The sequence below is a fragment of the Panicum virgatum genome, chromosome 9N (assembly GCF_016808335.1).
Source record: "Panicum virgatum strain AP13 chromosome 9N, P.virgatum_v5, whole genome shotgun sequence".
Taxonomy (NCBI): Eukaryota; Viridiplantae; Streptophyta; class Magnoliopsida; order Poales; family Poaceae; genus Panicum; species Panicum virgatum.
In genome coordinates, this window is record NC_053153.1 from 11554272 (window position 1) to 11580120 (window position 25849).

Genomic DNA, 25849 nt, shown 5'->3' on the forward strand with positions numbered 1-25849 from the left:
AGCCGGACCCTAGAATTAAAACCTCGCGTTCACACTATAAAATTTTATCGAAATTGACTGAAATTTGTTGAAGATGACTCAGTACGACTGGCAGCTACTCTGTGCAAAGTAGCGTGGCTAGAACTACACGTGGGCTCCACATCAAGAGCCGGACCCTGAAATTAAAATCTCGCGTTCACACTATAAAATTTTATCGAAATTGACTGAAATTTATTGGAGATGACTCAGTACGACTGGCAGCTACTCTGTGCAAAGTAGCGTGGCTAGAAGTACACGTGGGCTCCACATCAAGACTCGGACCCTGGAATTAAAACCTCGCGTTCACACTATAAAATTTTATCGAAATTGACTGAAATTTTTAGAGATGAGTCAATATGACTGACAGATACTCTATGCAAAGTAGTGTGGCTAGACATATATGTGGTCCCCACATTAAGTGTAGAACCACTAAATTCCTCTGCATAGTAGAACCCATGGGTTTTTATGGGTTACCCGCTTATAATGGGGCGGGTTGGTTAAAGTTGAGAAATTAACTAATTAGGTTGGGTGGAGTTGGATATCTAAATATGTTAATTTTGGGTGGGGTTGGGTATAGTGCGGGTTCCAACCATTAGCAGGGCTACTTGAATAGTTGGCGCATGAATCAGAATCTTGATCCATGGGAACATGGGCTCGATCTGCCGATAACCCAGCCAGCCAGCTAGCCAGATCGCTTCCCACATGCTCGTGTTCGTCTAAGGTGGCAGCACCCGTACAAGGATGGTAGCGGCACGACGGAAATGTCTGGCTGTGTTTGGTTGAAATACATGAAAATACTGTAGCAATTTTGACCACTAATTTAAAGTATTAAATTAAGTCTAATTACAAAACCACCTCCACAACCCGCCTGTAAATCGCGAGACGAATCTAATGAGGTCTTTGACCGCGCGATTAGAGGATGGTTACTGTAGCATCACTGTAGAAAATCATCACTTAATTTGTCTCGAAAAGTTACACTCATCCCTGAAAAGGTTTTACAAATAGACTTTGTTTAGTACTCCATGCATGCGAGATTCTCTTTTAAAAAAACGTGCGCGAAAAATTTCAGTGGTAACCAAACACGGCCTCCAGTTCCAGACCAGGCAAATAGGGGGACCTCCAGGCAAAAGACTTCCGAGGCCCGGCTGTTTCACCAGGCAGGCAGCCAGCCAGCCAGCTGAGCAGCCCGAGCTGAGCGAGACGAGCGCCGCGACACGTCCGTCCGCCGCCACGTCCGTGGAACGTACCGTCGCCAGCCGTGCCCACGAACCCTCCGGCACATGCGCGGAGGAGGACGGGGCGCGCCGCGACGAACCCGGGCGAAAAGATCGCGCCACCCAGTCACCCACCCACCGCAAGCCGACATTGGTCGTGAGCCGGCCGCCATTTCCGGCGATTTGCCTCACCATCGATCGAGCATGGCAACAGAAAGGCAGCAGCAGACAGACGCGACCCACGCGGGCGCGGGCGCAGGCCCGGATTAATCACCGCCACGGCGGCACCGGCCGCGTCGACGGGCTGGCTGGCCCCCACGCGCGCCGGATACCGCCAAGACTCGGGCGCGCGCGCACCGCCAGGGTCCCATCACCATCAGGCCATCGTCAGAAAGATGCCCCATCCACCACACCGACACCCATTGATGAGACGCCACGAGGTGGCCAACGAATAGAAATAGGACAGACCAGCTAGTGCGCCAGCACAATCTAGCCCACTGCGGTGGGGGTGTGAGCGGGTTGCGGCGAGCTGCCACTGCTGCGGTCGGCCGCCGGCCGCGCGAGCCGAGCGAGATGGACGCTCGGTGGGCGGTGCTGCTCGCGCTTCTGGTGGCGAGCGCCGGCGCCGGCGGCGCGCGCGCCGCGGGGGTGAGGGGCGGCGGGCTGAGCCGCGCGTCATTCCCCAAGGGGTTCGTGTTCGGGACGGCGACGTCGGCGTACCAGGTCGAGGGCGCGGCGTCCACCAACGGCCGGGGGCCCTCCATCTGGGACGCATTCGCGCACATCCCAGGTAGTGAATCGCCTCCTGCTTGCTTCGCTTCACCTGTGGACCTACACTACGCTAGTGAGCTCTGCCTCGGCTAGTACGGGAGTGAGCAAATCTGATGCGTAGGCGTGGATAATCCTGGGAACCCTGAATGAAAATACTCGTTGTTCACTCACGTCAGTTGCCGTACCATAGTCACTCAGGCGCTAACTGCCAGTTGGATCTCCGGATGTGAGAGCAAATGGCTACTTGATTGATTACTAGTTTGTCAGGACATTCTTGTGGGATTACTAGTTTGTTAGGACATTCTTGTGGGGTGGGGGTAGGGGGACAAGAGATGCAACTTGGCAAGGCAAGAGAGTTATGAACCAAACACAGGAATGTTGGACAACAACTAATCTGGTGTTGATTGGTACGCCAAGCGTTCATCAAGATGTATGCATCTTGGTCCTCATCAACTGTGGTCAAATGTGTTCACCTTAAACTACTTCCTAGTTCCAAATGGTCTTGCTAAACTAGAGCATCAGACTCAAGTTGGCACGTAGTAATGTACCCCCTCCATCTTTTGAAATTTCAGCCTATTAAGACTTTCTATTTCTTTTGTTCGAATGACCAGGAAATATTGTGGGAAATCAAAATGGAGATGTCGCGGTGGATCAATACCATCGCTACAAGGTAGTACTTGACTATGAGAATAAATCAACCCGATCTAGTTTTTTTCGCAGATAAAATAAGAGAGGCTGATAACCTTCTATTGTATTCTTTTCTTCTGCTACAGGAAGATGTTGATCTCATGAAAAGTTTGAATTTTGATGCCTACCGGTTTTCAATCTCATGGTCCAGGATCTTCCCAGGTAAATAAATCTGACTTAAAGTTGTAGCACGGCAGTGTAAAAACAAGTTTTTAGATGTCGCTACTGCTTAATTGCTGATACATCTTGGTTTATGCAGATGGAGAGGGAAGAGTCAATCCAGAAGGTGGTAGCATATTACAACAATTTGATAAACTACCTGCTCCAGAAAGGTATAATATAAGTTGGAATAGGATGATTATACATCTGAGACTTTCACTGGAACCAATGTAAACATGATTGAATATCTCCTTGGCAACTGAGCAGGCATGACTCCTTACATCAACCTTTACCACTACGATCTTCCTCTTGCGCTCGAGAAGAAATATGGAGGGTGGTTAAGCTCAAAGATGGCGTAAGTCAATCTTAAAACTAACCAATGTTGATATCTGGTCATATTTATATGGATGTGTTTGTACATTCTATGTTTTCACAAAAGAAGACTACACAACATAAGCACTCGATTATATGCTAGCTTTGCTAAATGTGTCATGCCTCTAAACAAGTTATAGAAGGAGAAATACCAGATTATATTTATATATCTATACAATTTGTTTTGTAGAGACCTGTTTACAGAGTATGCTGACTTCTGTTTTAAGACCTATGGCGATCGTGTAAAGCACTGGTTTACATTTAATGAGCCAAGGATAGTAGCCATGCTTGGTTATGATGGCGGGTCAAATCCTCCTCAAAGGTGCACCAAATGTGCCAACGGTGGGAATTCAGCAACCGAACCGTATATTGTAGCCCATAATTTTCTCTTGGCACATGCTTCTGCAGTTGCAAGATACCGTACAAAGTATCAGGTATTTTTCTTCTGAAAATCTCATAGAATTCCCCTGAAAACAAAAACTATGGAGCTATTCTTCGAGTAAATTGTAGTATATTAGGATCACCTTTGTGGAGTGCTAAACTGATGTTACTTTATCAAATGAACTGCGCAGTCCAAAATTATTTTTTACAGTCCATACATTTTTTTTCGCGACCGTGCCTGAGCACGTTTTTCATTAAGAAGAAAGCAGTTACAGACACAACTTGGAGGGGGATGACTTAGACCACCCAAGAACACACAAGAACACAAAGGACTGACAAAAAAGAAACACTGAAGAAAAAATACAGACAAACTCACAAACGGCCACAGACAACAGAAGAAACACGGAGGGGGATGACACTCCAAACAAGCCACCCAAACAAAGACCACCCGAAGAGCTGGACCTGCACAAAAAACTGTCGCCAACACGAAGCAGGAGATGGTGGCGAAGCATCCACCGAAAAGCACGACCATAGCGGCAAAGCCTAGAGGAATGGCGGCAAAGCATCCGCCAAGCTCGAAGTAACCATAGGTGGCAAAGCATCCACCAAAGTACGGCGGCAACGCATCCGCCAACGATCCACCATCTGCAAGCAAAAGCAGACATCGCAACAGGGCGGCAAAGCATCCGCCACGACCTAGGCTTCCAAGACGACAGTCCATACATCAATTATATGCTGGAACACTGTTCAACATACTTTCATGTTTTTAAAGCTGTTCCTCATGAAATGCCTTAACTTGCTTTCCTAAATAATTGGACCCATACCTGTTAATTGTCAATAACATCTTCCATTAAAATTGCTGATGAAGAATGGCATAATGTTTTCAAAACATAGGCTGCTCAGAAGGGTAAGGTTGGTATAGTTCTGGACTTCAACTGGTATGAAGCTCTTACAAACTCACCTGATGACCAAGCAGCGGCTCAAAGAGCTAGGGACTTCCATATTGGCTGGTGAGTTATGTCAATGTCCTCTGTTGGGACTTGGGACTTAAGTTTTGATAAGAGCAAACTGCAAGTGAGAATTGTAATGACCCGGCTCGGGATAACGGCTAAAATAACTCTCTTGCGCTTTCGTCCTCGATTCGCGCAAAAGGTTCGAACCGGAGTTACTAGCTTCCCAGGGACCGGCTATTTAAGCTGGTTCGGCTCCCTCTCCGTTTCCAGTTTGGGACTAAAGAGGTTGTGCCGCGGCGCTACAGTAGCCGTGCGCTATAGTAACCCGCGCGGCACAGTAGGCCCGTGGGCCGTGACAATCTCCCCCCATTAGGATTCGACGTCCCCGTCGAACCAGCTTACCCATACGGGACAAAGAAGCAGTATCTCCTCTCTTGGCCACGTCACATACGTCTAGTGCTAACGATCCCATGTGCCACGTCAGTGGGTTCACTGCCAGCAGCCCCTGTGTGTGTCCGTCCACACATGCCGGTGGCATCTGTGTTCTCACGCGCACAACGTGCTCATGTACGCGCACTTCTGCCCGTACGTGGCGTGAAACCGCGAGAGTATGGCTTTGATACCACTGTAACGACCCGGCCCGGGATAACGGTTAAGATCTACTCTACACTTTGAGTAAACCACACCTGCTAAATAACTCTCTTGCGCTTTCGTCCTCGCTTCGCGCAAAAGGTTCGAACCGGAGTTACTAGCTTCCCAGGGACCGGCTATTTAAGCTGGTTTGGCTCCCTCTCCGTTTCCAGTTTGGGACTAAAGAACATGCACGTTCTGATCTTTTTTCTCCTACCTGATCAGCTATACCTTGCGGCTTAGGTTCTGTGATATGCATGTTCTGATCTTCATTTTCTTGTTCCACTGCTTGGTTCATATGAGATGATGTACTTGTTGACCCTTCACTGAAATGGGCTGCCTTCTGGTGAATCTGAATTAGCATTGCAAGAGGCCACCCGTGGTCAAGAGCTGCTTGCATGTAAGTCCGCCATTCTTCGATGTTTGCTATAAGCATCAACTCCCAGAAATCCCCTTCAGTTCCCCAATTCGTCACAGTCTGAACGGTTAGGAAATGAGTCTTTGGATTCACATTGAATATCTCGTGAAGCCATTTGCGTATGGAACCAAAACTCCTCTCTAAGGGTTTATCTATTCCGCACTCTCTTCGTTCAAAAGCTGATAGATCTACTCCATACGCATCATGAGAAATATAGTAGTCACCATAATGAACTTGAAAACGAAGCTTGCTCGACATATCCAAACACACAATCATGATATTAAATTGATTGATAATCTATTATTTCTACAAAAATAATTACAACATAATCTATTTGTAAAGCGTAGAAGAATTTTGGTTATCTGTAGTCGCCGGCTCGAAAATCCGGCAGGGCTTCGCCTCTCTCCCTCCCTCCCTCTTTTTTCTTGGTTTCTAGAATTTCAGTGATGCAAATGAGGAGTGGGGGGACCAGCCAACCCTTATATAAGGGTGGGAGAGCCGGTCGCCCTGCTGCCGGGCGGCCAGGGCTGGCCGCCCTGCTACCGGGCGACCGGCCCCCAGGGACCTGCGCGCAAATATTTTCGTAAAAGTTTTTGCACAAAAGCCCCTTCCGCCCCGCAGCGGGGCGACCAGGTCCCGGCCGCCCGGCAGCGGGGAGGCCGGGGTATATTCCTGTAAATTTCGAAAACGAAAATATATTTTTATAAAAAACAAAAAAATAAAAAATAAAAAACCCGCCTCCGCAGACTATATCGGGATCAACCAGTACACAGCCAGCTACATGAAGGGCCAGAAATTGCTCCAGCAGACGCCTACTAGCTACTCAGATGATTGGCAGGTTGAATCTGTTAGTGAGTATCTTGACTTGAAAAAACTTTACACAAAATGTGTTTACTTTAAGATAACCTTCACCTCATAAATTCTGCAGATGAAAGGAATGGCAAACCAATTGGACCACGGGTATGCAGAGGTTCCCTTGACTCCTAATTATAACATTGTTTACTTAACTAGCACTGATATCGTCACCGGCAAATTTAATACCTGTGCAATAAACCCTTACTAATCATTTCATGTACATGTAGGCGAATTCTAATTGGCTTTACATCGTCCCGACGGGAATGTACGGATGTGTGAACTACATTAAGGAGAAGTATGGAAATCCAACAGTCTACATAACCGAGAATGGTATTGAATAGAATCCCATATTTCTCGTATTCCATGTTTCATATGAATACGTTTGCATACCAAAGGTTGAAAGGTCCCATGTATCAATCTTTGTTTCATGTTTCCAGGCATGGATCAGCCTGGAAACCTGACCCGTGACCAGTACCTGCGCGATGTGACAAGGGTGCGGTTCTACAAGAGCTACATCCGGCAGCTGAAAAGGGCCATTGATCATGGCGCAAACGTGGCTGGCTACTTCGCCTGGTCTCTCCTTGACAACTTCGAGTGGCGGTTAGGATACTCGGCCAAGTTCGGCATCGTCTATGTGGACTTCAACACGCTCGAACGTCACCCGAAGGCTTCGGCCTACTGGTTCAGGGACATGCTTATTAGGAAGAATTGAGATTCCTAGAGGCCAAGCCTGAAGTTACCATTTTGCCTTGTGGTTCGAATACAGATCAAACGCTAGGCTATCAAAATGGGAATAAATTAAATGAAGACGAACAGCCACTCCAAATTGTGCATTCTATTTATGTTGTTGATTGAAGGGCTGAACTTCTTGGTGATCCTCACGGCTTGGTCGTGCAACCGCTGCATTTTTTATGGCTGCCACCCGGACGCCCGTCCCGTGCTGCAGGAGATAAACGAGCATGCAAGGTTGTGGAAGCTGGCTGGGGCAAAGGCGTTGGGGGAGCTGCTGCTATAGTTTGGGTGCTACAGTGTTTTGGTGTGGTTGTTTATCTGTCATTGGGCGCGTATGTAACAAAAAAACTAACCCAAGATGTGGTTTCGGTGTTGTAATTTGGTCCGATCTTTCTATCTATTTAATACAACGACGCGCAGTTCTCCTACACGTTCGAGAGAGAAAAATACTTGCTCACGAGTGGTATCTTGTTGTTTGACCAAAATTAGGGGGGCGTCGAGCGCCCAAACTGCAACAAAAAAACAAGCTCTTTCCTTCCTCTCCGTCCGCTGCCTAAGTTTGCCCTCCTCGGCAAACCTCAGCCAAAGCCATCTCGAAAGATGCATCGGCCACACGCGCGCCACCACTTTGCATGCCGACCTCCACCAGACACGTACCGCTCGATCCCTGCGACCCCGAGCCCCGCCCGCGCGCCACCGCGTCGCCATGGCCACGGCGCCCCTCAAGCTCGCCGCGCTCGCCGTCGCGGTCGTCGCCGCGGTCGCGCTCAGCTCCTTCTTCCACTACCGCTGCCTCCACCTGCCCACGCCCTTCGTGCCCGGCGGGGGAAACCAGCTCATCATGGTGAGCAACGAGCAGGAGGTCGGCGAGGAGATGGACCTGGCCGACGGCATCGTGGAGCTGCGGTGCCACGGCTACAGCGAGCACGACACCAGCCGGCCCGCGTGGTCGGCGCAAGCCCTCATCCCCAGCGGCACGGTGGCGAACCTGACGTTCCCCGCCGTGCACGGCGACGAGGTGTTCGAGGTGCTCTGCTCCTACCGCGGCGCCAACCGGTGCTGGGCGCACGGCGTGCGGGTGTTCGGGAACCCAGGCCACGACAACCTCTTCTGCTCGGAGCAGATCGGCGGGTGCGACATCAGATTCCGCAGGGACGGCGGCGTCGAGAAGGTGTACGAGGCCAACAGGCCTCTCGCCGCCGTGCAGCCGGCCATATTCATGGGGTTCGTGCCGGACTTCGACAACGCCAGGGACGGCGCGTGCGCGTCGGCGAGCTGCGTCGGGAGGGCGCTCAACAGGGTGATAGGCCAAGAGAGCTGCTGCGACGATTCCTGCGGGGGATGGGAGAAGGCAACGCCAAAGAAATGATCCGTGCTCATGCATGCGTGTAGGATGCAAACTTGACTTTTTATTTTTTTGTATAATGTAGAGCATTGTAATGGCACATGAATAGAAGGCATTTGAAACCAGTTGGATCGAGCTAATATGACTAGGATGCGTCTGAATCGATCAGAGTTTTGCCTGTGAATCAATGGTTTTCTTGTAGAATCAAGTATTTCAGAGTTTTTCGTTTAAAGAAAAGGTACTTCAGAGTTCAAGACGAAGCAAACATGTCCCAAACAAAAAAAAAAGTGAGGGCAAACTCTGTAGACGATCTGTTACATGAAACATAACCAGCAGCAACCGTGGTGCCCAATGTACTAGGCAGACAACTGATGAAACTTAAGAGGCACATTTCAAATGTTGTCATTGGAGCATTTGCTAAAAGTCAAACCTTAAATCAAGTCATAAATAGTCTACAACACAACAGGACAGTAGGTATCAACGGATTGATATGATGTGGTTCACAATGCAATTGTAAGCTGCTGCTGCAGAGGAAACGAAACATGCATCTTCTGAAGTAGTATTCAAAACTACAACACTGAAGCAAAATTTAGAACACTGTAGCAATTGCATCCTTCCAAGGTCCAGCACAGGCATGTGACGGATTGATTGCTTAATCAGAGTCCTCATAGACCCCCTCGTCATCGGAAAGCTCATCAAAAGAACGGATATCCAGTTGATAGCGCAACATGCCACCGATGCCACCAAATCCTCTGCAAAACTGTGAACCCTCTTGAGATTTGTTGGTAACAAACTCAAGTGTGCACCCAAACTTTTTGTACTCGTTAGCAAACCATTCCAAGAGCGAGGTCTTATCCTGAACCTCCAACTCAGCATTGGTAGATGGATCACGGAACTGGCTCTGGTCAGCTTCTTGCTCTTTGTTCAGATGTTTGATAATAATTTCTCCAGTTGCACTGTTCTTAAGCACGTATCTGTTGATATCAAGGTTTTCCCACACTATAAGTGTCTCCACAGCACCCATTTCAAGAGCCTTCAATGTATCATCAACACCAAAGACATACTTCCCCGTATCTTGACTAATTTCTTCAAAATACTTTCCAATCAGTTTTTTCTCCTGTATGAACTTCACATTCGCTAGAATTTCAGCAGACAACTCAATTGCTTGGTTAAAACCGTTCTCGCCACCATATGAAACATCAACAACATTAAGTATTTTGGCCTGGAGACGCTGGTCAAACATGTCAGATTGGCTGAGTTCTGTCTTGAAATCAGCAGAACCAGCCAATATAAGTCCAGCAACATTAGGTTGACTGGTAGATGGGTTGATGAAAAACTGTGTAGCAAGTTCAGCCGTCTTTCGGACATAATTATGCCGTTTCTCCATTCGAAGCCGAGCAAAACGAAGAGCAGATTGCCCTCCTCTTCCATGCTTCTTTGGTAGATCAACAGTGAATTTGTGAAGCACTTCGCGGGTGTTGCCACTCAGTGTGCCAAAAAGAGTTCCATTACCATCCATAACAATGAAGCCAAACTTGTCATCAGATTCCAAGAGTTCATTCAAAGCTTCAGTATGGAACTTATTGTCGCAAAGGTAAAGGGATGCATTGATAGGCTTGAAGGGCTCAAAATCAATGGTAACTTTCTTTTCCTTGCCATCTTCAGTAACAATTGTTCCAGTGTAGAGAACAAGTCCGTTTGGTGGAACCTTGTTGTACAGTTTCAGCCTCTGCTGAGCTGAGGTGATGGCTGCTAAAACAGATTGCCGATTAACTCTACTCTTAATGTTTGAAGCAGTGCCATATTCATCACCCAACATCTTGGTCACACGCGAGATTTGATCACGTGGAGGCATAATCAGAGAGATCATGCTAGTACCATTGCCTCTAGCAGATTCCAATCCCTTGATCAACTTCTTGATCTTCCAAATCTCAATATTCTTGTCAATTTCCTGACCGTCAGACATCTTGGCAAAAATACGGTACTTGAATCACCTGCAGAATACCAGACGTAAAGACCAAGAGTGTGAGGTAAAGAGAGAAATACAGAAGCTGGGAACTGGGAAGCATCGAAATTGAACATATGCAGATTGAAAATAGAGTAAAGCAAAAGGTAGATTAAAATAGTTGTAGAAATTGACCATAGCTGCTTTCTGTTGAAAAAAGTGTTGTTGCATCCAACCTTGTTTGATGAGGTATTACCATGACTTGTAAAGGGATCTAGACTCTATCATTGTATCGAGACAGGACTACAAGTCTATGCATATATGTAACCAATACCCATTTTAAGGGATTGAGTCATACTCTCCCAAAAACATACATTGCAATCAAATATCATCGAAGCACTGATGCGAACATGTTACAGTAGCAAAGCAATCAGTATACCTCAAAACTTAACCCATATCAACATATAATCTTCGCCAACTATTGTACACAGTATGATTGTGGTTACATGTACATAGTATTGACAAATGAACCACATATGCAAGCAGCATCAACTTATCAAGACAATGAGGAATCGTATGCTCTATGCAGCCTTCTACAAACAAATAATTCTGGGCTCTGTTGATGTTGCTTTCTCAAGAGTAGTATATACGCAAACAGAAGAAGTTGGATGGAGATGAGAAAACAAAGTGAAAAGCAAGCTAAACAAAGCCTTGCCGGTCCTAGTATTAATGTCATTCTCGTTCGCAGGCCAAATAATTATGGTAGATACACTGAAACGCTTGGAGAGTCCACCCCTGAAAAGGGGATTTGGATTCAAGAGCTCAGCTCAGCTCATAGCAAGGACTAGATCCTGCGGCACAAACGAGCGGTCAATCCAACAAGGAAGTATGCAGCTTCTCTCACCGACGACACAGCGAAGAGCGGTGGGTCCGCGTGCTTCCTGTGGAGCCTGGGCGGCGGGGAGGCGCCGATTGATTCGTCGCCTCGCTTCGCGGCGCCGCCACCAGCGCCCAAGCGGGGTGGGGAACGGGAAGCAGGATTTGGTTAGGGCTGGACAGGAGGAGCAGACCGCCAAACAGTACTAGTATTTTATTTTGGAAAATGCCGTCCGAGGACGTCGTCGGGCGCTCAACCAGGCCCACAAGGCCCACGACAGCTTTGTCTCGTTTGATTTTTTTAAGTAAATGTCATTAGAACCTTAGAAGAATCTATTAAATATAATTAATGCATAATTAGTGAATGGTTACCATGGCAATTAGTGGTCAATTATGAACTAATCAAATTTATTAGATTTATTTCATAATTAAGTCACGCTTTATGAAATTAGCTTGGTAATAAATTTGTATTTAGTATTTCTGATTGGTGTTTAAATATGCGATGTAATGAAATTTATGACTTTAAACTGAAAAAAACACACAGCATCCTTTTGTTTGGACCCGAAATCTTTTTATTCACCGGCGTGTATCGAATCTCAGATCCGCCGCCCTTCGTCTACTTCCTTGCTCGTCGTCTCCAACGCTTGCTGGTGTCCTCTCCTCCGTTTTGCCGCCCGCCGCCGACGGTGGAGGTCCGGCGAGCCGTCAGAAAGGATCCTGCCTAGTCTCACTGTTATTACATGCCAACGCAATTAGAGTGAACTTCTCTTGAGTGCCTAGGTCCAAAGCTCCGACATAACCACATGCAAAACACTTGGTCTAATAGAGTCCATGAAAGAAAAATGGCTCTGCAGTATGTTTAGATTCTTTTGGCTTAAATTTTTTAAAGAGAATCTTACTATTTCGGAGCACTAAATAAAATTTATTTATAAATTTTTTTGCTCGGATGAGTTGTAAATCGCGAGACGAATCTAATGAGCCTAATTAATTCATAATTAGAGAATGATTATTGTAGTATTACTGTTGCGAATCATAGATTAGATAGACTCATTAAATTCATCTCGCGATTTACAACCCATCCGTGCAAAAAAATTTTGCAAATAGATTTTATTTAGTACTCTATGTATGTGTCCAAACATTCGATGTGACGTTTTTTTGTGTAAAATTTTTGGATCTAAACAAGGCCTAATAATCATACCGAAACTGCACTCAGTCCAAACAAGATCATTTGCATAGGCAATATGCCAATACAGTACAGATCCAAATTCACATGCTGAACAGCTGAAGCATGTAATAATGACAAAACAGAAACACAGCGGAGTAACAGATGCAGGCAAGACAACCTGCACTAGATTAGGCAGAGGAAACACTACAGACGAAGTGACGAACATCTGCTAACCAACTGCACACTTTACCGGATTCATACTTGGCAGCACGCCAGTACCGAATGCAACACTGAACGGGAAAGGAAACAAGGGTACAATTCAAGTTAGAACCTATATGTAGTGCTTTACAACATCTATGGTTTGACAACATTCCATATTTTCGGTTAAGGAATAATTTGTCCAGCACGCGGCCCTACATATTTCTCCAAATACTAAGGAAAAGTCATGACCTACCTCTTCAACTTATCTAATTCACCACTAGGTATCTCCCCAAAGAATCCACGCCTAGGGAAAAGGGTACACCTAGAGGAGACATCCAGGCGACACGGTATGCGAAGAGCTGCGCGAAAGACTGACTACTCACCTGAGCTTCTTAAAACAGACATTTTCGCACATGTATGCACCTCTTTCTGATTCGCCTGGACAAAAATATATGATGGTCAACCCAAACAAATAGGTAAACCATTGTCATCTGTTACTGAAGCTGCCTGTTTGGGTCCGTGTAACATAGGAGAGGCGTGCAGAAGGGATCAAAGGGGCTTCCTCATCAACTGCTGCTGCTGCTTCTGATGCCAGGCCTCCTATGACAGTCCCGTCATTGTTGTCCATGGAATTGTCAGGCCTGTATGTATTTAACGCCTTCTTGTCCTGCAAATAAATAGAAGGTAATCGTTTCTCACAAGCACAAAACCTGAAAAATCTCTTTTTTTTATTAAATAGGTATAGAGGTAAGTGTCATAAAAGGTAAACAGTAAATCAACACCTTATAGACTACCTCTTTGTGATGGCATGAACAGAAGACACTTTAGCTTGTAAAAATAAGAGCTATCTATGTGCTCTAAACTGTACTCAAACCTAAGTTAGAGAGAAAAAAAGTAGGATGACATATGTGTCAAGAAAAAAAGTAGGATGACATATGTGTCTGATACTCCTTTTGTTGGGATCATGTGTCAGAAACTAAGATGCTCGTTAGCAGAAGTAGGCTAGAGTATCGAAGAACAAGAATAAGCTGGAGATACGGGAGCTAATACATGTCTTGAATTGCTATGAGACCAAAGTACAAAGGGAGAAAGATAAAACAGCCAACTCACTAGTCCAAAACCTTGAATATATGTGTTACCATAACCTAATGTTATTGCAAGGTAATATAATTTCTAACAGCAGTGTTTTAACCACAATAAAAACAAAGCTAAGGGGAGCAAACAAGGTGATGAAAGTGAAGCATGGAACAACACTAATCATTACTCAATCATCTCTTTGAAATAGTGATACATTAAGATCTCTCTAATAAGCATATTAAACAAGGGGAGTACCTAACAAATATTAAAAATAAAGAAATGCAGAAACAACAGCAAGAAACTTATACTGACCTTTGTAGATCTATCAGGATTGTTATCTGCTGGAAGCTGGTTTGTTTTCACATCTTTCATCTTCAAATAATTGTACAGGACAACACCAGAGAGAGCTACACATACAAACGATTAACTAAGACAGATAAGAGGTTTACATAATATAAAATATAGAAATTTTATTCTAGATAAAAAAAAGAAACATAATTACCAACTGCGTATCCAATTATGTTGAGGCTTGTAATAACAGATTCAGGAAAGATGATGGTTGAGAGAGCAATAAGTATCCAGTCCTTCAGAACACCAGCAACTCGAATCGTGACAGCTCCAGTTCTTCCAATAACTAGGAATATTGATATGTTCAAAGCGAATGCAGAGAGCGCATTCAGAAAAAATATTGAATAGTTGACTTGAATTTGTGATGAGTCCATTTCAGGCTTTTCCAGTAAATACCATGGAATAAACAAGAATATAAAACTGCAAAAGAATGATACAATTAGTAAGCCAAATGATGAGGAGAGGGACAGGTATACTAAAGAAACTTGGATTTTAGAACATGCAATGGTTAACTCAAGTTTGGCCTCAGATCTTAATCATGGGCACATCATGCACATGAAGGGGGAACTGCTGCCTAGTGACTACAATCTTTAAACTACAAGAGCAAGCAAATCAAATAGGAACAGTTCTTGAGGCAATGTTTCCAGAAATTCTGAAGACAACACATCAGAAATTGCCTCGTGATGTCGTCTGAATTTCTGAATTTGCTACATGGAACAGTTCGTGAGGCAATGTACAAATCTCTATTATCTGATGTCTGATGAGATGTGCAACATATAACTTAGGTCAAAGGACAGGGGTACTAGGGCAATTCAAGCATAATCCCTCCTGGCAGGAATTAGGAGCCAACAAATTTGCCAAACGATTTCACAATCTGCTTCTACTCCACTAAAGGAGCTGCTTCAGAAGGGAAGCAGGAGCAGGAGGAGCAGTGCTCTACCAAAGGGGCCCTTAAAATCAACTTGACTCTACCTGGTTAACTTTCACAACTGAATGAAAAGAAAAAAAACACTGAGCAGCACAATTAAAAAAAAAAAAGAGTAAAATGATCCTTGTATTTTGGTGTATAATTTCCTATGAAGTCTATGGAGATATTTAAAACCAGATGGTCCTTTCAAAGCACATCTTATAAGGGCAGCTCCATGTAGGAGGAATAGAGATGCGTATAATGATGTGGATTGTATTAGCCTGGGCCTTGGGGCTGAATATATAGGGGTACATGACTTGGAGGGCAAGAAGCCTCTCCTACAGATATGGTAGGATACGGATACAATCATAATCTACCTAATATAGAGATATCCCTAATATACTCTAACACTCCAGTGCTCAATCCGACCGATGAGTCCACGCCAGACGAACCAAACTTCGATTCGATAGATACACGTACACATCGATTTGTGGGACCCACGTACTTATCTGCCCGCTTATCCCGTTACCCGGCTGCCTGGCTCTTCTGTACATATTTGCAGACGAGATGTGCTTCGGTGAATTTTTTAACCGCTCGGTTCGACTCTTGTTTGAACATTGATTTAATTTCTGACACGTAAAGGTTGACCGTCACAGCATGCTCTGTTCGATTTTTTCCACCCACGGTTCGCTTTCTCCGCACACTGGAGCTGGCCTAAGATTCACACGTGGATCAATCTAGCAAAACCTCATCACTAGAGAGTACTGTGTGAAACAATGTGATTTTCACGAGCAAATGGGACTCTATGTACCATGAAGCTCCTTAAGACAAGAACATAGTCCACTGGCAATTTTTTAAAAGTAATAGTGAAAGCACCTCTTAACTGAGACACTTTCATTTATTGACAACCTATCGAACCAAATCAACAAAAGGACGAAGGCTCCATAGGAAAGGATCCATTTCAAACAAGCTTTGTTCTCACCTGTAAACAGAGGCATTACAAAAAATCCAGAAATGTGCCTAAGTGGGCATCCATTTGAATTTAAGATTCAGTTTTTGAAGATCTCCAACAATGAGAATCAATCATACTACAAGGTTTTAGTACTTTTCAGTTACAATTATATGTTACGAAAGTAGCTAGAGAGTCCTACCAATTATCTATATTGCAAGTATAAAAATTCTTATTGACGAATCACCACAGTACCACATGAGCCTTTGCCAAGGAACAGGTCCATATAATATGTTATTGAGGGTATCCTGTTCAGTTTTCACAATCATATGTGCAAAACAATTACCAGTAATATTCAGCCACTTTGAGATGTGAACACCATTAACACAACGATAATCGTATAGACTTTAGAAATAGAGAATACCACAGTTAATGATACCATATTAAAGTGAACTAAACATAATTAATTCCTTAAAATTATAATAACTGTGCATTTTCGAGGCCATTTATCAATAAAGCAATTGCAGGGTGATTTTTTTTTGTGGGTAGTGATCTCATTCAACAGTCCTTGTCAGAAGCTTTATCAATCAAGAAAGCATTTTAAATATCAGAGTGTTTCAGGTACCTGCAAGGGGCTATGTAATAGAGGCTTGTAATAGGGTTCAGGGTTAAACCCTTCTTTTGGAGAAGGACCTGTGTTAGGACCAGCCTGAGGGCTTCCGCAAAAATGCCAGTTACTTGGTATAATGTTCCAATCACATTAAAGTGAATCTCGCCATATGATGAAACTACAACACCAACACTGACCAATACCATGTTCAAGAAGAGGTCCCATCTTAATTTGTCAGTACCGCATAAAACAGCCATTATAAATGTTGCTACAGGCACTGCATTTGAAAGCACCTCAAGTCAGTTCAATTGTATAAGCTCATAGATGGATCTTTGTAGCACAATATAAAAGGAGTAACACGAGGACGCACTCAAGGCCTTGAGCATCTGGATGAAGGCCACAGAAATATATAAGTATGCTGTGTTGCCAAACCTGAAAAAAACCATCAAAGTCAATGTATGAAGGGAAATATGTTTTTGCACACCTGATTTAAGAAACCCTACAGGATAACAGAAAAACTGAAATGAACAGTAAGACATGCTAATGGGAAATTAGTAAAGAGTAGTCCAAATACTAGTGCCAGAAGCTAACAAAGTTATAGTCGTACAGGGATCAGATTAATGCACTGCAAGTTGTCATCTAGATCACATATAGAGTGAAGCAACAAATTGTACCGTTTGTGCTTTACAGTTTACACTAGAAGAATAAAACTACTACATATATACATTCCTTAGCTGATGTTGAACCTTTAACAAGTTATATGAATGCAAGTGACCGAACCAAGCAAGTCCATAATAGAACACTACTGTATCCATACAGCAACCTAGCATGACAAGCATGCTGCTTAATTTCACCCACAACCATGTTGATAATTTCACATGATACATAAGTCATATTATTCTAGCAATTGATGTAACAGCCTACCAGGCAAATGGTGCAAAAAGGGAAGCCCAAAAAAACATCAATTACCGCAGCCAAATTCATTACCAGCAGTGCAAAGGAATTCAACCAGTAACAGTGCAAATACATACTGTTTGTGCATGTCTATAATCAATTTAGATAAGATGATTTACCCATTTCTTACATGCCTGAATGGGCAACCTTTGATGCAGAAAAGTATTAGATAAATACTTGCAACATATAAGAAATAAAAGATAAAGACTCCATTGACACACTTAGCTTACCACAGGCTTGAAGCAAAGAAGGCGCTAATTGGAATCACACATGTGGCATATCTGCATTAAGAGGAGAAATTAAGCAAGAGTCAAACTTATATATAATAAGGGAAGAAGAAGTGAATGCTCTTACATATGGAAAGTCATCTTGACAGGTGCAACAACCTGCATTACAAGTGGTAAATAAATCCATGAGCTCCAGGAAAAATTAAATAAAACTACTAAACAGTCCAACATTCTAAACCAAAGCTGGCAATCAAAATCAGAATATTTGATTGCATGGCTTCTTGCATAATAATGGTTTACTTGAAATAGTAACATATATGTCACTTGGTTCGAAACAGGAATATCATAAAACGAATAACATCGTAAACAGTAACACTCGAAAATTATTCATGGAAATAGTGCAGAGAAACCTACCTTAAAAACTCGGACAAGGAAGAATGTCACAATTCCGGAAAATGCCATGTGAATCATTGTAAGGGTGATAGGGAAGGGAAATTTGAAGTACTTTGGAGAAAGGACCCACTGCAGTCACAGACATTTAGCACATTAACATAAGTCCAGATGTATTTAGAATGGAAATGTATAATTCACAGTTATCAGCACAAAAATCCTATTCGGAGTGCTCACAAGACACAAGCACAATGTACCACAGATTACTGAAAGTGACAATGTGCTTTAACAAAAGCCTGATTCACCTGACAAGGACAGCTTGGAGGTCTTAGAGAAACAAGAATTGTAATAGACCGTTCAACAACCACAATTAACAAACATGACCAGCCAAAGTGGAACCCGCGCATATCAGAATCACATGAACCACACTACATAAACCTTCATCATGCGGACACAAACGCTTCGCAAATCAGCTGGGTTTGGGGGTAAAATGGACAGCAGTTCAACATAGTATCAGTTACTGATTTTCCTCGAAATAAGCACGACGCAATGAACCCTACCTTGCTTCGCCACCACTCTACCGCAACGGAAAACACTGTGGGGCGCACAAACCCGCATTGGAAGGAAGAGTAGCCTTACTTTGTTAAACAGGATGACGCCCGACGAGAGGCAGACGTAGATCAGCAGGTAGAGGTAGGTCAGCACGAGCTGCCTGCTGATCATCTTCGCCGCGCCGCGGCCGCGCTGCCCCGCCGGCCCGCGCCCAAGTCGGTGCTCGGGGGTCGCGGTAACTGGCCGGGCGGCAAGTGAATGGCGGCGCCGGGGAGGAGGATGCGGAGGCCGTCGGCTGGAAGGAATCAGATCGGAGATGGTTGGGGGACGGGACTGCGCCACTACGGGAGGAGGGGATGTCGGGCGTCTCGGGCCAAAGGGCCAGGCCAGGTGCGGTGGGTTTCCTTTGCCCGAGGGCGTTTCGAGAGCTGCTGGGCCATTGGATGGGGATCCGATGGCTCTAGCTGGTTTGATTGCCCGATCGCACAGATCAGTGCCACAGACTCTCAGTGTGCTGTGTTCACTGGATAAGATAGGGTGCTGGTCGAAAACAAGAAGAATATTTGACTAATAAGCATAGTTAAAGATTAGTTAGTATCACGCATAATTGTCGTCGTACAGTGGTAGCGTCTAAGCACCTGTTGTTTTGCCCTGTTGGAAAATTTTGGTCCCATCTTCAGATCTTAATTTATGTATATAATATTTCCAACATATAATTCATGAAAATAAAATCATTATTACAGCAAAATAATGTGAGACGGGAACCAATTATATCATATACAAAGATCCTCATGTTATTAGATAGATGTTTAGGTTAATGTATTGCGAAGTTTGAAGATTGATGCTTAACAAAAGGAGTACGCAAAGGCAAAAAAAAAGAAATTATATCTACCACTTCTCATGTACCTTGCTTCACACTTTAGTTAACGTCGATCATTTTACCACCTCTTTTGCTAATCAGTGCAATCTTCTTTCTCTCAGTGCCGTAGCCCATAGAATCATCATCTCCCCATTCACCCGTGTTCCATGACTTCCTTCGCCGCTGCCGGCCACTGAACAAGGGCTACAGTCTACAGGGCTCCACCTCCAGGCACGCACACGGTGACCCCACTCAATTCGTTCCTACTACTAGAATTCTTGGCAGCAGGGGTGCAGTCACATTATGCTCGCCTGGTGCACGGGATTTCCGACAGCACCATGGTTTCCTTCTCTCGAAGTACAATACACACGCGCAGAAGTGTTAATTTTTCGTACTATTTAGCTAAACTGTAGATGACCGATTATTTAGCATTTACCATTTAGGCTAACACTGATTATAAGTAATAATGTGTTTTGAAAACAAAGAAGAAATCAACCCTTGCTAAGAGAAAAGCACTTAGCTTTTTCTAAATACTTTTTTTAATGGCACACTTAAAAACTATTCTTTAAAAAACAATTCCTTTAGTTGCAACTATATTTGTGGAAAAGGACATGGCCACTTGGTTACGCCACGATAAGGACGCAGCGTCCAGTTGGGAGTTGAAGCCCCAAATGCCCTTTGGACACGCCTGGTACGGAAGTTGATCTACTCCCTGCGTTTCACGTTCATATGGTACACGTCCGGTATCAAGGTCAACAGAGTACAACAGACGATGTACCATTGATTAGATATGCATACAGCAAATCTAAGCCAGCAGATTATCACACGACAAGTCGACGACGTTGGTTAAACAGTTCTAACTGTTGTTCGCATACACGACCATTTACACCGTTTACACGGTGTGTTAGTACCTGTGTAAAGCTTGCAAAACTATTTCGACCATTTTAAACAGCCGTGTATATCAACTTTTTGCTAAACAATGGGTGACCGACAGTTCACCGTTTAACATTGTGGCTAACATTGGTTCCAACACATAGAGATAAGGTTGTTAATTTTGTTATTACACAAGTACTAGCATCAACCAGACAATCTTTGGACACTGTCCATTCATCGATAGCCGTGGGCCTCTCTCTACGCATACGCCAACCGGCTCTGAATCAGACTAGAGAGAGGGAGAGGCAGCAAACGCAAAGAGATCGCCCGGTGACGTCGCGTGCGCAGGAAGTCCACTGACCCGGTGACCCCTGGAATTTTTATCGTTATCGCCAGAGCGACCCCCCAACCGTTCCACACAAGTTAACGACCGAGTAAAGAGGACTCGCACCGGCCAAGTCACGCTCGCCGCTGTCCCCGTCCAAGTCGTGATCGCGGCTGCCTCGCTGCGAGGACCTTGACCTGGAAGAATAACAGAAGGCTAGCGATCGCCACTCGCCACTCGCCACTCGGAGCTCGTGTTCTTCACGGTTAAAAAATAGTGATGCGGGCAATTAGACCCAATCGTTCCGCTCCGCGCGTATAAGAACTCGCCTCTGTCACGGGCTCCGATCCAGTCATCGTTGCACCGGTGGCCGGAACCGCGGAGAGCTCTGCAGCTCAGACCTTAGAGAGAGAGAGAGAGAGAGAGAGAGAGAGAGAGAGAGAGAGAGAGAGAGAGAGAGAGAGAGAGAGAGAGAGAGAGAGAGAGAGAGAGAGAGAGAGAGAGCGCGGCGTGGATTGATCTCTCCGGCCATGGCGACGATTCAACAGCACCACATCAAGGCCCTGACGCCGACGTGGTTCCTCGTCAAGGTCACGCCGGCCCTGGCGTCGAGGGAGGGCGGTAGCAAGAAGCCCGCGCCGGGGGCCGCCTACTCGCCGCTCCTCCTGTCGCCGGCGGTGTGGCAGAAGGCGCAGGACGAGAAGAAGGACAAGGACGGCGCCGAGCGCGCCGGCGGCCTGCCGGAGTCGCCGAGGATCAGCTGCATGGGGCAGGTCAAGGGGAGGACGGGCAGGGGGTGCTCGAGCGCGCGCGGCTCGGCGCCGCGGGGTTCGGGGTGCCGCGCCGGCGCCGGTCCCGGCGGCGGTGGCGGCAAGGTGGCGACGCTCGTGCTCGGGCTGTTCGGGCGGCGGAAAGCGAAGACGTCGCGTGCGTGCGCCAAGGTCAGGGACGTGCCCGCCGGGAGCTCCCGTGGTGGGCGTCGCTGCCCAGCCACGACCGCGGCAGCGCTCGTGTTTGACCCGCCGTTGCCGGTGGTGAGGCGGCCGGCGACGGACGACAACGCGCCGAGCCTCTGGGAGAGGCGGCGCGGCGGCAAGGCCCTGCAGGGTCTTCAGCTGACATAGATCGCTTCAGAGCTCAAGCTAGTTGCTGCAGGGGCACGCCAGAGACCAAACAGCGTCTTTGCATCGCACGACTAAGTTACTAGTGATCTAGAGATCTATGCAGGCTTAGCCCGTTTGGAACGCCGGTGTTTTTCCTGGTTCAAGAAGAGGCCAGTTTCTGTAAATCACAATGAAATTGATGCGTTCCTGGTCAGGCCTTAGGTACACTGTAAATTTGTATCTTGACCTTGCTTGCTATAAGATGCCTGCTGGCTGGAAGCTTCATCGTTCTTGCACGCAGTGAGCGCATTCTGTGTGGTCAATATATCTGTAAGCGTGTACAGAAGTCTTGTATTTTGTTGACCTAGAAGCCAAGTCTGTCGTGTTCTTGAGAATGAGAAGTGAGGGACCTCCGTAAAAGGCTCCAGAATTACGCTTGTGCCCCCAGTTTACCAATTTGACTAGCCTCCTCGAGAGAAAGGTGGGCCACTATCATCCTACACACATGTGCAGTGTTGACTTGATGCGGACGTGGATATTGCATTTTTGTTCTTACATGAATTCAACTCTTTTATTGTCAGGTCGCTACAAAATTCTTTCTTACGAAATTATTGGGTTTCAGCCCAAGAATCACCCCCCCCCCCCCCCGAGGGCAGCATTCATTCATTCAACATGAAAAATAAGTCAAATTGCTGCAAGAATCTTGAAAATCTGCATAAATAGCCTACTGGTGGCACTCTTTTATTCGTTGCACGATCTCAAGTGCTGAATGAACCCGTCGACGCACCGCTCGTGGCACGCCCTGTCCGCCACGACCTCCTGCAGCTTCCTTGCGTTGGTCGCGAGCACCCTCCCCTCCTCCCCCACCACGACGGCGCGAACGGCTCCGGCGACGCCGGTCCGGTCGAACGACCCGTCCTTCTCGTCTCTCGGCACCAGCACTCCGACCTGCCGCCCCTCCATGAGCCGCGCGTTCGGGCCCTGGTCGCCGAAGATGGGCAGCATGACCAGCGGGTGCCCGAACTGGAGCCCCACCCGCAGTGCGTCAGGAACGCGCCCACGGCGCCGTGCGCCAGTACTCTGACCTGAGGCACCCACCGCGTCGTCACGAGCCCGCGCTCGCCGGTGCGCTCCGCGAACCCCACGGGTACGATGCTGTCTTCGTCGGCGCCGGCGGGCGGCCTCAGGGCCCAGAGGAAGCGTGTGCCGGCAAGCTCTAGCCCATGCGCCAGCTCGCGGAGCAGCTCGGCGCGCAGCGGCGCCTCCGTACCCAGCGCGGCGTACACGACGGACTTGGCCGGCTGCGCGTCGAGCCACCGCATCGTTGCGTCGTCCTCCGTGCTCCTGCTAACGCCGCGCGTTCCGGCGGGTTGCGGCGGCAGCAGGCCGAGACCCGAGAGGGACGGCCGGCTTGCCGTAGAGCCTTGTCAGGAGCGGGAACGCGTCGGGCTCCAGCTCGGGACAGCTCCCGACGGCGACGAACCTGGACCTCGTCAGCGTCTGGACGAAGCGGCTAATGATGGACGGCCCGAGGCGCCCAACGCCGGAAAAAGTATTCATCCCGCGCGCGATTTTTGGCCGCGCCATTGCAGCGCGCAAGCTCCTCCCCTGTTCATCTTCTTCCTCCGGACAGGAGAGGAGGCGGTGCAGCCAGCGAGCAAGGACGGGAGGGGAGGGGGTGGGGGGGGGGAACGGATGGTAGGTGGGCGCAGCGGCCGCTGGCGAGGTCGCCGGCAGCCGGGGTGGTGGCGGGAGGCGGCGGAGCTTATGGATCCGGGTTGCTGGGGGTGGGTGGGGGCTCACCGGACCTAGAGGAGGGCTCGGCGGCGGCCCGACGGCGGAGGCGGTTCGGCCAGCGGAGGGCACGGCGGCGTGGGAGTGCCGTCGGTCGGGCGGGGCCGGACCCCCGGTGGGCGGTGCCGGCGGCGGGGGCGAGAAGAAGGCAGCGCGGCGGCCGCTGGACGGCGAGCTCGGTTAGCGTGGCGGCGGTGGAGGGCGGCGTCGGAGCCGGGGGAGGCGGAGGCTGGGGGCGGCGGGGGAGCGCAGATGCGATGTGCCGTCGATTCCTCGCACATGCGAGGAATAGACGCGCCCCTCCACCGGAAAAGCTATTCATCGCGCGCGTGATTTTTGGCCGCGCCATCGCAGAAGCGCGCGCGAGCTCCTCCCCTGTTCATCTTCTTCCTCCGGACAGGGGAGGAGGCAGTGCAGCCAGCGAGCAAGGACGGGAGGGCAGGGGGTTGGGGGGACGGGTGGTAGGTGGGCGGGGCGGCCGCCAGCGAGGTCGCCGGCGGCCGGGGTGGTGGCGGAGCTTATGGATCCGGGTTGCTGGGGGTGGGGGGCTCACCGGACCTAGGAGGAGGGCGCGGCGGCGGCGGCGGCCCGGCGGCGGAGGCGGTTCGGCTGGCGGAGGGCGCGGCGGCGCGGGAGCGCCGCCGGCCGGCCGGGGCCGGACCCCCGGTGGGCGGTGCCGGCGGCGGGGGCGAGACGAAGGCGGCGCGGCGGCGAGCTCGGTTAGCGTGGCGGCGGTGGAGACGCCGCGAGCGGCGCTGGAGCCGAGGGAGGCGAGGGCGGCGGGGGAGCACAGATGCGATGTGCCGTCGATTCCTCGCACATGCGAGGAATAGACGCGCCCCTCCCCCGGAAAAGCTATTCATCGCGCGCGCGATTTTTGGCCGCGCCATCGCAGAAGCGCGCGCGAGCTCCTCCCCTGTTCATCTTCTTCATCCGGACAGGGGAGGAGGCGGTGCAGCCAGTGAGCAAGGACGGGATGGGAGGGGGTGGGGGGACGGGTGGTAGGTGGGCGGAGCGGCCGCCGACGAGGTTGCCGGCGGCCGGGGTGGTGGCGGGAGCCGGCGGAGCTTATGGATCCGGGTTGCTGGGGGTGGGGGGCTCACCGGACCTAGAGGAGGGCTCGGCGGCGGCGGCCCGGCGGCCGAGGCGGTTCGGCCGGCGGAGGGCGCGGCGGTGCGGGAGCGCTGTCGGCCGGGCGGGGCCGGACCCCCGGTGGGCGGTGCCGCCGGCGGGGTGAGAAGAAGGCGGCGCGGCGGCGGCTGGACGGCGCGACGGCGTTAGCGTGGCGGCGGTGGATGGCGGCGGCGGGGGAGGCGGGGGCGGCGGAGGAGCGCAGATGCGATGTGCCGTTGATTCCTCGCACATGCGAGGAATAGATGCGCCCCCCTCCGCCGCGAAAAGCTCCGCGGCCTGCTGCGCCACAAACGCTGGCGCCGCGCTCATCGACTCGCCGATCGCCTGCCGTTTTTCTGCGTGCGAGTCCCCCGGCTGACCGGCCGACGCCATGACGCCTGCAGCGCAAGGTAAAAGCATCGCGCACGGCACGTTGCGGTCCTGGGCAGCGGCGGCGACCCAGTGGTGGATGAAGTCGGCGACGACCCAATCGGGCCTCCTGCCGCCGTCCGCCGCCGCGCACGCGGCGTCGAGGAACGCGGCGAACGGCGCGGCGAGGCCGTCGAAGGCCTTCCTGTGGAGCTCGAACTTGTCGTAGGGCACGTCGCTGTTGGCTTCGGCGCCGTCCGGGAGGCCGTCGACTCGCGGGAGCGGCAGCGCGACGAGGTCGACGAGGCGCGCCAGCGCGGGGCGCACCGGCGGGAGGCGGGCGAGATTGCGTGGCGTGGAGATGAACGACATGCGGTGGCCGCGCGCGGCCAGGCGCTCGGCGAGCTCGAGGCAGGGGAGCAGGTGGCCAAAGGCGAGCCACGGGAAGATAACGGATGTGCGGAATCGTCGGCCGCGTCCATGGCGAGAGCCGGGGGGGGGGGGGGGGGGGGGGGTTGGGAGGTCGACGGAGGAAGCGATGGAACAGGGGTTGCAGCTCAAAGCCGTCTGCTGCTTTAGAGCCTTGAGAGGCAGCCGGCAGGGGCGCAAGCTATCGGCTCCCCCGTAAGGCGGGGATGACAACGTATACTTGATAGTTTTTTTTTTTGACAACGTAT

The 25849-nt window shown here is 48.8% G+C and overlaps 3 protein-coding genes and 2 pseudogenes across 4 annotated transcripts; 2 read left to right on the plus strand and 3 right to left on the minus strand.

The window, feature by feature from the left end:
• The first annotated feature begins 1717 nt into the window (after positions 1–1717).
• On the plus strand, positions 1718–7333 carry LOC120691119 (annotated as a pseudogene).
• Positions 7334–8823: 1490 nt separating this feature from the next.
• Positions 8824–11559, minus strand: LOC120693540 (eukaryotic peptide chain release factor subunit 1-3). Of its 2 annotated transcripts, XR_005683013.1 has the most exons (3): positions 11385–11559; positions 9121–10529; positions 8824–9088 (listed from the first exon to the last, which is right to left on the minus strand). XR_005683013.1 is itself a non-coding variant. In XM_039976994.1 (2 exons), exon 2 carries the CDS (start codon positions 10499–10501, stop codon positions 9188–9190), a length of 1314 nt encoding a protein of 437 aa, XP_039832928.1. In that variant the 5' UTR covers positions 10502–10529; positions 11385–11559; the 3' UTR covers positions 8824–9187. The 2 variants fall into 2 exon arrangements, 1 of the variants encoding a protein (XP_039832928.1); XM_039976994.1 differs by having other exon boundaries at positions 8824–10529.
• Positions 11560–12677: 1118 nt separating this feature from the next.
• On the minus strand, positions 12678–19102 carry LOC120693541 (probable sugar phosphate/phosphate translocator At1g48230). The gene is made up of 9 exons (XM_039976995.1): positions 18824–19102; positions 18209–18316; positions 17922–17953; positions 17798–17848; positions 16984–17045; positions 16629–16890; positions 14302–14567; positions 14112–14206; positions 12678–13389 (listed from the first exon to the last, which is right to left on the minus strand). Exons 1-9 carry the CDS (start codon positions 18905–18907, stop codon positions 13210–13212), a joined length of 1140 nt encoding a protein of 379 aa, XP_039832929.1. The 5' UTR covers positions 18908–19102; the 3' UTR covers positions 12678–13209.
• Positions 19103–21024: 1922 nt separating this feature from the next.
• On the plus strand, positions 21025–22326 carry LOC120693224. Its single transcript, XM_039976634.1, has one exon. It carries the CDS (start codon positions 21324–21326, stop codon positions 21915–21917), a length of 594 nt encoding a protein of 197 aa, XP_039832568.1. The 5' UTR covers positions 21025–21323; the 3' UTR covers positions 21918–22326.
• A 147-nt stretch (positions 22327–22473) lies between these two features.
• Positions 22474–25654, minus strand: LOC120693225 (annotated as a pseudogene).
• Positions 25655–25849: the final 195 nt, after the last annotated feature.

Bases quoted from the DNA above. Each gene is read 5' to 3' on its own strand.
- LOC120693540 (XM_039976994.1), bottom strand. From the start codon at position 10,501: ATGTCTGACGGTCAGGAAATTGACAAGAATATTGAGATTTGGAAGATC.
- LOC120693224 (XM_039976634.1), top strand. From the start codon at position 21,324: ATGGCGACGATTCAACAGCACCACATCAAGGCCCTGACGCCGACGTGG.
- LOC120693541 (XM_039976995.1), bottom strand. From the start codon at position 18,907: ATGATCAGCAGGCAGCTCGTGCTGACCTACCTCTACCTGCTGATCTAC. The intron at 14,207-14,301 runs GTAATTATGTTT...TTGTATGTGTAG, and splicing joins CATAATTGGATACGCAGTTG to CTCTCTCTGGTGTTGTCCTG. The intron at 13,390-14,111 runs GTCAGTATAAGT...ATTTATTTGCAG, and splicing joins ATCCTGATAGATCTACAAAG to GACAAGAAGGCGTTAAATAC.